The sequence below is a fragment of the Labrus mixtus genome, chromosome 13 (genome assembly GCF_963584025.1).
Source record: "Labrus mixtus chromosome 13, fLabMix1.1, whole genome shotgun sequence".
Taxonomy (NCBI): Eukaryota; Metazoa; Chordata; class Actinopteri; order Labriformes; family Labridae; genus Labrus; species Labrus mixtus.
Window position 1 is genome coordinate 12,130,155 of NC_083624.1, and position 13,497 is coordinate 12,143,651.

Below are 13,497 nucleotides of genomic sequence, written 5' to 3' on the forward strand. Positions count from 1 at the left end.
TTACCCTTTGGCTGGGTGCACTACAAGGCACCTTGGCTTATCAATGCCGTGGATGATGGAGGTCTTCAGGGACCCATCAAAGCGAGCCACATTGATCTGCGACTCGTCATTTTCAGAGCTGAGCCAATATAAGTTCCTGGAAAGCCAGTCTAAAGCCAGACCACGGCAGTTCACTATGTCTGTCAGGCAAAGAATGAAAAAAAAATTAACCTCTGCGTGCCTGATTTAAAAAGCTTTATTATAAATATAATTTAGTAAATATGCCACAGCAAAAATAAGCAGAACAAAGTACATAGCTTCTACAAAAGATACTGGTTAGAAATCAATTACCGGTACTTTTAAATTTTGAAAATATGTGTGTACACGTGCACCAATACTAGCTGGTGTGCACATGCATTATAGAACATTCACCATACAAAGCTATGAGGTATTTTGTAAACGTCTGGAACCCACCCACCTGCAGAGATTATGGTCTCCAACTGGGTGCCATTGATGAAGGCCCGTTTGATGGTTTGGGTTTTGATGTCCGACCAGTAGATCCTCTCCTCCTGGGCATCATAGTCAACAACCGTAACATCATCAATGTCTGGAACTGTTAGCGCCGTCATGACGTTCATATAAGGGTTGTCAATATCCACTCCACGGATTTCAGACCGCCGCACATACAGCAGGAAGCGTTTCAAAGCTGGTAAGATGATCAAGAAAATCATTTATTTAAGGTCCCCCATGTGACCTTTGTTTTAGTATGAATTCAGTCACAATAAACTTATATAAAGGCTGATGTCATGTTAAGTCCAGATATGCATTTTTGACCACAACAACAGCGTTGTTTTAAATATATAAAAGACCTTGTTGTATTTAAGGTCTTTATTTAAAATCTCACAAAATCAGGAAAAACATGTGAAAAGTGCAGAAGCGTTTCTGCTCACCAAAGCAGGATTGTTTGTTGGGGGAAAGCTTCATAAGATGCGGACAGGTGCAGGATGCAGTTCGGTTGTAATTGATAAGGCACAGATGGGAGCAGGGACCACGTCCATCATTCTCCTCACATGGGTTGGAAGCTGATGTGAAGGGAGGAAAGAGAAAGAAAAAGTGGACATGTCAGAACACTCATTACAGAGCAGTAGCGATGGGGGAAAGTAGACAGGCTGAAATGAATACTTGTTGTGATTCGGTTTAAAAACTTTAGAAAAAGCTGAATACAGGGCTGCCTGATAGTGCCACAAGATGCATACTTTCAATTGTTTAAAAAAACATAGATTAAAACAACTATGATTATAATGTTGACCATGCTGTAGTATAGAATAAAATATACATATTTAATCCTGGAAAGAAAAGTGAGAGCAATGGCATTAGAATATAACAAAGGTCTCAGACTTAAAAATAGGAGAAATGGGCAAACAACTATGTGTGATGTTTTAGAAAGTCTCTTGAAATATGAATGAAAAATACTGGCTCTGCAACAGCTGACTTTGACGTATCTCTACTCATTATCTGCATGGGTTTTTTGCTTGGTCTTGTATTGGGTCAAACATGGTTAAATATTTTTTTAAATATCTTAATCTATAGGTACAAAAATATAATAGTTTTAAGATTCAGGAAGTAGGATGACATCTCAGTTACCCTGTTACTGCAGAGAAGCAAAATATCCACTTTAAATCCTCAACTGCAGACAGTTTTTACAACACAATCATTATAAACTTTATATCAACAGTTTTAAAGAAATATGTGATCTCAGTTTTCTTGAAATACTAACTCTACTCGGTTCTACATAAATCAACTATACCAAACTTAAGAACACCACCCACAGTCCAATTATTTCCTGTCATTCTGCAATCACAATTTCATGCATAGCACATGTCAGCTTTCCCATCTACTCTGGATGATTCATGTCAAACAAGCTCATTCAAAGTTAATTTCCTGGTCTCCTTCATGCACACATTGGAGAGCTCCAATGTGACTATTTAAGAAAATAAAAAGAGAGCTGGAAAAAGCACCCTGCTGACTCAGCATGCTATAAGAGAGACATCCAAAACAGTCCTGCATTCACCTGAATCATGCTCTTGAGGAATGACAGGCAACAACAACAGAGCCAAGGTGTTTCTTTCATCTAAACTGTCAGATGTGTTTAAAACAAATATATGTTTTAATAAGCACACAATAATGCAATAGCAGACAGATGCCGGCACACCAGGAAATACAGAAGAAATGCTAAATTTTAATCTAACAGTCATATTCAGAGAAAGTCCAGCATAGTGATGATGCAATTTAGTATGCAAGTGCTGCTTTCCACTCAGAGACGTGTATTTGATGTGCTTTCTCTATTACAAAGCCTATTATATTTGTCATGAAAATAAATACTACTGTCAGTGTTTTACAGCTATTGTTGTCTGTTTGTACTGCCTGCAAATAATTGTATATGTTCAAAATGGTAGAAATATCTTATTGTTTATGCAAAGCTCTGCACACACAGAATAACAATAGAGACTTAAAAGGATTGAACCGAATTAGTCTGAGTCACAGCTAAACCTCCTGTTAGCTCAACAGGATACAACAAGAAAAAATAGGTTATGTACTAGTACTTATACCAGTTGAAATGACGACTCCATACTTCCAAAATGTGAACAAATGTGAACAATTTCACACTCAACACATTCTACTTTATAAACCATCACAACAGTGGAAGAGCTAAATAGCTTTGAGTAGCCTTAAGCGGGGTACACGCCTGATTCCCCCCTTCCGACCAAAGTCAGCGATCCCAAATTATCTGAGTGAGCGGGAGGAATCATTAAGAACTAGTTCTCATTTTTTATGATGCCATGGGTACGATTGAGAAAATAATAAAAACTTACACAAATGGAGGAGTAGTTTGTGGTCATTGTTTCAAATGGACCAATAAGGACAATTGTTGTACTCCTGTGCATTTTAGAATGTCTCCAGTGTGCCTACCTTAAAATGAAAATGTTTTCCTCAACCATGTGTATGAAAGTTAGACGTTGAAGAGTAGCCTATTGCTGGAAAAGTCAGATAAAGACCATTGGACTAATTCACAAGGTCCTGAGGCATAAATATGATCATATTTGTGGTATTAGAAGAAGTAGGTAGCCGCAAACTGAGAGGTCAACTTTACCAAGAATAAGTTGTGGCATCAAAGGCAGTGATAAAATACTAACACTAAGGATCAGAACCTATTAGTAAAAAAACACTCATAACTAAAAGGCACCAACGTTTGCCATCTTTGTGCTTCCAGTTGAGCTTTACTCCACGTTTTTCTATTTAACCTGCTGGATAGTTACAAAGATCGGCTGCATGTTGGTGTTCATCTTTCACTTTCCCCTCCTTCCTCTATCTCTCCCTTTCTTTTTCTCTGGTCCAGATGTTCAGAGTCTCATTGAATATTACATTTTAGGCCCTCGTTCTGGTTAGGGTGGAGAATAGGCAGCTTCCCCCGTTTGGGCTTCTCAAAAAAGAAAAAAAGATTAAGCATGCTTTCTGACATATTTGGAGGCAGTTCCTTTTGCTTGCACTTATCTATGGTGAACAGTCATGAGAATGCAGAGACAGGAAGGAAACAAGCAAATTAACTTGTGACACTCTGGAGAAGAAGTGGAATGACAGAATAAATGCCAACCCAATTATGACCCTAATAATGCCTATTTTGGGATAATGTCTGAAACATGAGAGCAGAGCAGGATAAATATGAAACTTGGCAAGGCTTAAAAAGGAAAAAAAAAGAATGGAAATGAATCCATCAATCCATTATTCTGGAGATTCTAATTTACACATCAATAAAAACAATACATTTCTAAAAACATATTTAAGGGGGAAAAATACAGATAAACCAACGGAAGACATCTTTCATTCTATCGATGAATTTGGCAAGTTATCCTGTATGCAAATCTGCATATCAAATAAAGCTTGGCTTGGATATGCAGGCTTTCTGACAGAAAAGCACATCAGCAATGTATCGACTGCGGTCAGAAACTTGGCTTTCATAGCTTCTCACTAAACGTATTCCCATTTTTTACACTGTCAGAAACAGATTCAAAAGAATTAACTGACAAAGAAATCGCTGGCAATATTAATGAAGTTCAGAATAATTCAATATATTTCCTGTCAGTAATTGATTCGATTTTGGATCTGTCACAATTATTCATTGGCAGATGTGGTTCTCATTCTGCAGCTCCTAATTCACATGCAATAGAGAGTGGGGAAAGCTTTATAATGTAATAGTTAGAGCTAACTAGAAAAATTTGGGTGGTTAGACAAATACATTTAGTGTGAACTAAAGCTAATTTATTCTCTGCATTATTACCTGACACATGCTTAATTACATATTGATGTTTTTCCAATCTCAATCCCAATATATTCATCTTCAGTCATATCCAGAAGGAAGAATTTAAATCTGATGTGCCTGAATCAAACTCGATGATGTAAGAAACTTCTGTCTTGTAGCATAAAAAAGCTTCGGGCTTTGAAGCAACGTCAAGTAGTAAGTTGATTACACATTGTCTCGATTATAAGTCTGCATTGGCAGCTAGCTTAAGGGGTTACATTTCCTTGCTGTAAATAACAAGCCTCTGAAAGATTATATTTAGACCCGATTCCAGCTAACATAAGCCCTATTCAGTACAATGTGAAATCACCTGGTGACAGGGTCGCCAGTATTATGCGGTTTCAGAATCAATATGAAAGTGCACAGACGTAATGACAGCGATGCTTTGTTACGGCGCTGTTGTGGAATGGCAATCTGAAAAAGGCTACAGTAATATGTCTCTTTTTTGTGTTTCTTATCCACAGCAGTAAAGCAAGAGAGTGTTCTCACCTTGAGGCTGCCTGCTGGGGTGGAAGATCTGCAAGTCAAAAGGCTGAGCGCTGGTCTTCTGGATTACTGTGACATTATGCCCAGTCCACTTATTGGCTCTAGCCAAGGTATTTGTTCTCCAGTCCGTCCAGTAGACATTTCCCCCAAACAGAGACACAGCAAAGGGATGGGAAAGGTACTCATGGCCCTTGAGGATCTCAATGACCCCACTTCCATCATAAAGTGCAGAGAAAATGGCATCAGAGCTGTTCAAAAAGACACAAACACAGAGGGCCATATCAAAGTTTAACTGCTCCCCAAATACATTGGAGGTAGGCAGATCAAAGTGCACCCACAAGTCCACTGGTGGAACTATTGAATTGTTCAAGACCCATTATGGCCATCATACTAGGATCTCTTAATAATACATGTCCTCCATTATTCAATGCCCATCGTGCAAATGGAGAGTGTTGGGAGTATGGGAGCATTCTTTTTTTCCCTCAGTGATGTGGGAATCCTTTACAGTTCAATGTTCTAAAAAGAATTTGAAGTCATAAAAGGTGTTAATGTTTCTGCATACAACATGAAAACTGTAATGGTTTACCGTGCATCTGTCCAAACAATTCTCTTTTCCAAATGATCCAGAGTCAGTCCATTAGGCCAGGCGCCAATTTCCATATCCTTGAACACAATGTGACGACCTCCTCCACTCATTGATGCAGCCTCGATTCGGGGAAAAGTAGCATCCCAGTCAGTCCAAAAGAGGATCCTTAGAGAAGAAAATCAAAGGCAACACTAAGGACTGATCAGTATTTGGTTTATAAAGAAATACAAAAAAAGGACATACTAAAACTCTTTGATTTTATTATCTACAACTCAAATGGGCTGTTAGAGCTCATAACCCATCTGAGAGCAACTCCACAGTCATATGTACTTGTCAAAATACTATACTGCAACACAAAGTCATTACTTGTATAATGGTGTTAACTGTATGCATAAGCACATACTGTCAGTGATGTTTGTCTAACAACAGCATGAGCGATCCAGTGGAACACTCAACATCTGCGACAAGGCCTTGAAATGGGAGGCCATCTGTTTTATTATAACTTTTCACAGCTCAGTGGGGCCGAGAAAATGAACACAGTCATTGATGTGACCATAGACAGTATCCTGTCCTACTCCAACCCAGTAAACATCGCCTCTGCCCTGCCTTGGTCCTGAAAGTCAGCTAGAACGAATGAGAAAAAGGGTGATCAAGCTTAAATCACATACTGACGACAACGAAACAGTGTTAGGAAGAAATATCCTTGTCCAGATCAATAACCTTATTCACTTGATAAGACCTCCCTGATCAATGACCCACTCCTTTGAGTGGATTCAAGTAATTAGATTAGAATTATTGCCTTGGAATGGAAATGGGCCTTTAGGCACCAAAAGCACCCATTAATCCTACTCTGTACAGCCATGAAATGTAGTCATCCTCCAAAATGTGAAAGAGTACTATAGGGTAGAGTGCATGAGCAGATTACTCATTTCTTAAGAGTGTTAAATTGATTTTAGGAACGGCTGGGTTTACTTTAATCTTAAATATACTGGCCACAGTATACAACCACAGGCTAGTTCTCAAAAAGGATTAATCCAAAGTAAGCACCGAATGTGAAATGCAAGCAAAAGACAGACTGCAGAGAAAACTGATTTAGTATTTTGTATTTGAATATTGTGTTATACAATATATTGTATTGCATGTTAAATTCTGAATGATCAATTATTATTATGATCTGATTAATGTAACTACACAAATATTTCACTTATTTTCTGTATTGAATTTAATACGCATTTAACTTATCAAACTGCAAAGACCCAAGATGGATTATTTTTAAAGCAAGGAATGTACATTGTGTTAGTACAGAGTTTTATGTTTAGTTTCAGCTAATACAAGACACAGTGAAACATAGGATTATAATTTGTGATTTGATAGTGATTGATTTGTTGATTGGTGCATAATAAAAGTTGAAGTATCTCGGAGGTAACCAAGGGTCTTTGAGTTCTGTTACTGTACCCCATAGAGACACCATTCCTCTAATTCAAATGATGACAACAGACTTCTGCATTTTTCTTATTATACCATAATTAACCACTTGCATAGGACAAACAATCAGGCAATCAATTTCTTATTTTGAATAACAACTTCATGATTAAGGTGAATTACATAATTACAATGATCGAACAAATTTGTATTATTTATATTTTTTAATCAAGAGTGCAACAGCTGCCTGCATTAATGCATCTTTCCATCAAAATAAAGCCATATGCTATGAATCTTGTCCTCATTTTCTGTCCTCTCTTTTGTACTTAATAACAGGTACGGGTAGTACCAGTCATTCACTTCCTTTCCCGTTTGAACTAGGGATGCATCTACAAATCCATAGAATCAATAAAAATCGATTATTCAAAGTGTTGGCATTCAAATTGATTCTCGATTTGTTGTGTTGTGCAGTTATTGCCGTGGTGCAGCGCTGCTTACATTGTGAGCGTGGCGTTGGACAGCATTTTGTCACCTTAAGCTGTTTTTAAATGTGCTGTGTACATAATGTGTTAATATAAAGCTAATTAACAAAAAATTACGAGTAGAAATGTTTATCAACATCCATTTATCCATGACAAAGGCGAGACTGTGGCAAGCTAAAAATAGATCTTTAATAACCAAAACTCTTTTTTCTGATTAATTGATTAATCAAAAAAGAGTTAGCAGATTAATCGATTACTAGAATAATCATCAGTTGCAGCCCAACTTGGAGCCATCACAAAAATTATATTCTTTCCTTAAGTCCAGGTTTTCTGAAAAACTGATTAAGGGGCCTTTTTTAAACTGGGGTCAGTCAATCCTTCGATCCACCTGCTTCAGGTCAGAATATATCTCGGATTCTTACATGCTAGTCCCTTTCTAGCCTCTCTTCAGTGGCTCCTGCTGAGAGACTCATTTGAAGATTTCTCTGTTTGAAAAAGCTTGCAGAGTGCTATTTGATTAAGAATATTTATTGTTTCCATGAAACGCAGGAATCAGTTGGTGTTAACAGTAAACACAAACACAGAGAGGGGAGGGAGATTGAAATCCAAGAAAACAGTGCCTATTATGCAAAATTAGTACTATTACTTTTTTTTATTGCATATTTACAGGAAATTATAAACTCAAAAATATTCTTAAATATACCAAAAAACAACAAGAAAGCTAATTTATTGTCACTATTGGGCCAGATACTTGTGTTAAGGTGACAATCACTGCAAGACATTTGATTTAAAAAAAAGTTCTTACATCATCTCTAGGATCAATCGACCCTAACTGCTCGTATCTTACTTTTAAAGGCAGCTGGGCTAGCCTCCATGCCCCCCCCCCCCCAGTCCAGAATAGACTGTGTCTCCCACATGGTTGCGTTTTCTTTGTTTTATTTTGTCTTGCTTATAATTCAGTGTGAGTTGTCAAGCTTATGTTTTGTTTAATTTGCCTTGGGGGCGCTGATAGCTTGGCGGTTAGGTTGTGCCCCGCAGAGGCTTTAGTCCCCCAAGCGGACTGCCCGGGTTCAAGTTCGACCTGTGGCTCCTTTAGCGTGTGTCACTCTCTCTCCTCGATTTCCTAATCTATACAATGTCCAATCTAACTAAAGGAAAAATCCCCCTGGAAAATAATTCTAAAAATAAAAGTTTGCCTTGTACATCCCTTTTATCTGCTAATCCATAGGCCCCACAGATCAGCGTCAGACAGTGCTTTTTGAAAAAAGAAATGGCTGCTCAAATAAGCACTTAGTGATTCAGTTTATACAAAAAAAAATGTACAAGGATTTTTAGGGACAAAGTGCGGGACACTTCTGATAAATGTTCATGTGATCATATCCATGAATACACTGCCTTAATGAATGTATAATGGCTGCTGCAGTAGGCAGTGTGCATACTTGTCCAGTATTACCTATTTGAAAATTTGGATTTACAGAAATGATTCAACAAAACAAGGACGATATTTTCATCATATAATCTGAGGGACTTGCATATAATGACTTTTCAGAAAAACATTACCAGGGAACAGAAGTGCAAGGCTAGTAAAGCATATGAAGCAGGAGGAATGGTTGGAGGGGTATTAGCTACATCGGTTGTCATTACTGCAATAGAGCTCACAGCACTGTTATTGATGTACTCTATATATGCTGCATTAATGGACCTTAACACAGCAGACATCTTCATACATCAAGGCAGATGCAGAAGTGAGAAAAAGAACGTTGTAATTTTACTCCATTGCCAATAATCTCAGTGCCTGATGGATAGCGCAGATACAAAATGCTCTGTATGTGGGAGTGCATAACATACCCCTGGCCTGGGTCGAGAGCGATGGCCCGTGGATGCTCCATGCCTCCTGCAATCAGTGTGGTGCGCATATCTCCATTAAGCTCGGCCACCTCTATTTGGTCCAGGTTGCTGTCAATCCAGTAAAGCTTTCCGGTAATCCAGTCCACAGCCAGGCCCTCTGGGGTGGCAAGACCATGCTGTACGACCACCTCAATCCCTGTCACCCCTAAAACAACATTTTAAACAAAGAAGAGCATCGCGTGACTGTGAAGCATTGACGTACTCCGGAGTCGAGGGCACTGGAACAGCTGGTGTCTCTTTACCTTGCGGAGGTAAACATTCTTAAACCAGAGAGAAACTTCAGAGGAAAGCTCTTCCATATTAAGAGGGCAGCTTCCATAAGGGTTGCATTAACCTGCTAAAAAGGGCTCTCTGATATTTAAAAGATAGTTATTATCAGATGACAGGTCTTTTGTGTGCGTCTCATTAAAGGGTGGATCAGGTACAGCTAAGAGATGATTTATTTACCTCCACAGACGGAAAAATAAAGAGGAGAACCGAGTGAATGCACTGCCAGCGCACATGCACACAATTCCCACCAAAAATATACTGACTGAGACATTCACCTGCTTTTTCTCAACAGGAGTATCATTTTGTCTTATGATATGCTATACAAAGTCACACCTGTATGTATTGGCCTTGTATACTCTATTGGCTATTTAACAAGACCAGACATCTTACTTGTTTTTTAAGCATAATAAATTCATATTTCATCCTGTATAGCAGAGTCAGCCCCACTTGGTGCAAAAGGTCACACAGTGCAGTCAAGTTTAAGCTTATTCTGGAATATATTAGTTTGCTGTAGGGTTATCAAGTTGGTTTACACCTCTTCTGCCATATCACAGGGCTTCGTGGGCCTTAGTTCCAAAGAGTCTTTGTGAGTCCTGGAGGCCTGTTTAATGGCCCAGAGGGCATCCAGGGAAGTATTGTTTAACTTTACTCTAAAGCTAATAAATCACAGTCATCTTCAGATATATAAGACTTGTTTTTGTAAGTGGTTATGTAGTCGCGGTTGTAAATACCACCAGATTCGGAGAGTCTTCCCCTGTAGATCTTATCCTCCACCACATCTGTCCAGTAAAGGAGGCTGCGATTAAAGTGGAAGTCCAGTGCAATGGTGTTCCTCAGCCCTGGAACCAGCAAGCTGTAGTCACGCTTGTGAAGGTCTATTCGTCTTATCTCGTGGCGGATTGAGAAAATGATGAAAGCCTCAAAGGGATCTGGCAGAGGAGATAGACAGGACAAGGATCATGTTATTTTAAGCAGGGCCTTGAGGATGATAAAAAATAAAATAAAACTGAGTGACTGAATCAGTGTTTGGCTACTAAGTCAAGGTTTTGCAATGGCTAGCATTGTGATGGCCCTATTTTATTTAACAGGAGGCAACTTAAATATATCACTGTAATTCTCAAAGGAATTGATTATTGTCAAATGGAAAAAAAAAAGTCTAAAATGTAACAAGAAATACTTTATCTATGACCAATAGAAAGTGTAAAACCTTCTTCTGAGGTTTGGTGAAGTCAAAAGAACATATGACAACGTTGACATAGATGGCTCTTCACAATGCACTTTTTAAAAAGTCAGGATAGTAAAAACCCAGGCACTCTGCATGCTGGCTCACTGTCACACTTTCATTCACATTCACACACTGATGGTAGTGATCACTATGTAGTATCATCCATCAGAAGTAACTAATCCCATTCATACACCACCACCGGAGCAGCGGGAGCAATTTGGGGTTAAGTGTCTTGCCCAAGGACACATCGGACATGTTGCCCAGCTGGGGATCGAACCCTGGACCTTCCGGTTGAGAGGTCTCTATGTTCAACAATCTCCAAAAGCTGTGGTGTTTGAAAATGATGCTGTTCTTTCAAGTGTATACTTGTGATGCACCACAGTCAGGCATGGTACAAGATAAATAAATATTTTTTTCTTGCTGCCATTAATGCATTCATGAGGCACTGCTGATTAAAATTCAAACCTTGTTTGTTTTGGAGGTAGTTGGTCGAATTCCCTTCCAATATGCCCCCAGACACACCTGGCAGAGATCTGCACTCTTCTGAGTGCAATTTCCTACATTTCATTGAGTTTCATCAAAATTTGTGGAAAATTATTAACATTGTTCGTCTATACAAAGTCAAATTTGCATGGGGAATTGAAACGATTGACCTTAATTTAGTTCCATGTATTTATTTCACTCAGCTGGCTCTCTTTCACCATTGATCCACTTTCAAACATATCTCACTGGTGTACACCACCATGTGGTGCACATTTGTATGCATTAGTTGCAGCCAAACCAATTTGTTGCCAAACACTTTGGGAATCAACACATTAAAGTTTTCAATTTCCTGAAAAAGTAAATACATGTGTAAGTAGTCTCTATGAGAAATACATTTTGTAGGGCCTCTAAGAAGATGCTGGATCTAGTGGCAAGTCCTAAAGCTGGAAATAGCGTCTGCATACTGAGCATCTCTGGCCCTTCCCACTCTATCAGTATGATTGTTTTTGCTTCTTAGAAATGTTTTTCACAATGGAAACAAGAGACACATGGACACTTAAACAGGTTCAACACATTTATCGATGCACAAAGCCAACATATACACACAAGGACTTAAAAATGATAATTTTTGCAAGCCTTCTCACCACAGCATTCTAGGCTAAATCATATTTAAGGGAACAGAATTGTTTGCAGCAAAATGCCACTAAAATATTGTCCTTGCCTCTATGAGACTTTTGGTGATTTACCCAATGTAGCTACAATGAGGCAGAATTAAAGATTAGTACTTCAAAATATTTTACTCAATGTGATGTTTAAATGAGGAGGGGAGTTTGAAAAAAAAAAATCCAATAACCCTTCTCAAGTTTTAATTTTATAGTTGTGTTTGAATGAAAACTTACTTTTTAAAGTATCTGTAAAAGACTGATTGGATTCAACTGGATTCAAGTTCAAATATAGAAGCAACTAATCAAGGCTATTAGTAAAACTGAATGGGAAGAGCCAAGAGCATATCTGTGGCCATTGTATCTAAAATGGTTACTGTGCAGCTTAATCAAATATGTTCTCAATTACAGGGTTTTAAGGTTTTTAGGCCCTAGATAAACTCCTGCAAAACTGAATGAAGTCACAAAGCTCTGGTGGTTTGAGAAGGGAGGACACAATTTAATATTACTGCAAACATAGGCCCATAGCCATGACTAAAACAGTACCAGGAAAACAAACATTATAAAGGCTTGTGTCTGCTACCTGTGCTGTGACAGCTGTCTCCGTCTGGGTCCAGCATCCATCCTGGATAACAGGAGCACTTCACTGTGGTCTTGTACTGCTCACACACTTGGCTGCACTTCAGGTGACGGCTGCAGTAGTCCACAACCTCACAAGTCTTGTTGCTGGAGTCCAGGTGAAGCCCAGGGGGACAAAAACATACAACCCCTTTCCCTGGTGCCACAGTGCACTGGTGACTGCAGCCCCCTCTGGCTACAAGACACAAATCTGGGGTAAAAAAAAGGCCAAAATCCTTAGAGACTGTACAAACACTGTGGAAGAGACTGTGGATTTTTAAAAGCCTTTGAAAAATGAAATGTGTGTGGTGGCACTGTAACCATTTTAGTATCTGACTCTCCACAGCTGAAAACATTGCATTTAATTGGATGGAACATACAATGTTTTATGTTTGAGCATCACAAGAATATCTTCAACTCAGGGCTTGAGGTCATGGTCAAACAGAATGAATCAGAAAGCCTTATTACACCTCTTTTCTCTGTGTATTCATCTGCGGGTGAATGGCTTTTATTTACTCCACTGCTTTGAACGCAAACCACAGAAAAGAGCATTATGCATCATTTCTTTTCAAAGTGATAGAAGACACACAATCCTTATCCTTATGTTCTTTTATCTTGTCTAAAAGTTGTTTTGCTTTCGGGCCTAGACACCTGTTTTTGATAGAAGCCACCAGGTCAAGATGAAAAAGTATATTGGTAAAAACAATTTTGGTCAGGCATCTCTTTTCCCACTGAGATTAAGACAGTCCTTTCAAGGTGGGCAAGAATAGCCTTGACTCTCTCAATAGGGGGGAATGGAATATGTGCTCACGGTGGTTAATGGTGGGTGTGAGTCCTGCTGAGCTGGTGCAAATCAATCAGACCCTCAAGGTCCCTCTGAACACATAATTGTCTATGAAGAGGCATAGGCCTTCTTTTCAGCAATGATAACAGACACTCAAAGGTCCTGTAGGGCCCCCCTGAGGCTTGGTTAGTGATGCTCAGGAAAATGAACCTCCATGTTTACACTGCTCACTTCA

The 13,497-nt window shown here is 38.9% G+C and overlaps 1 protein-coding gene across 1 annotated transcript in view; it reads right to left on the reverse strand.

Annotated features, from left to right (window-relative positions):
• lrp1bb (low density lipoprotein receptor-related protein 1Bb) overlaps positions 1–13,497 on the reverse strand; it is a 267,014-nt gene that overhangs the window by 93,337 nt on the left and 160,180 nt on the right. The window contains exons 23-30 of the mRNA XM_061053736.1: positions 12,444–12,689; positions 10,222–10,419; positions 9,161–9,365; positions 5,409–5,573; positions 4,826–5,070; positions 930–1,061; positions 458–685; positions 5–179 (exon numbers count right to left, since the gene is read on the reverse strand). Of these exons, the coding sequence (XP_060909719.1) occupies positions 5–179; positions 458–685; positions 930–1,061; positions 4,826–5,070; positions 5,409–5,573; positions 9,161–9,365; positions 10,222–10,419; positions 12,444–12,689 (1,594 nt within the window). The remainder of the gene's footprint in view (positions 1–4; positions 180–457; positions 686–929; positions 1,062–4,825; positions 5,071–5,408; positions 5,574–9,160; positions 9,366–10,221; positions 10,420–12,443; positions 12,690–13,497) is intronic.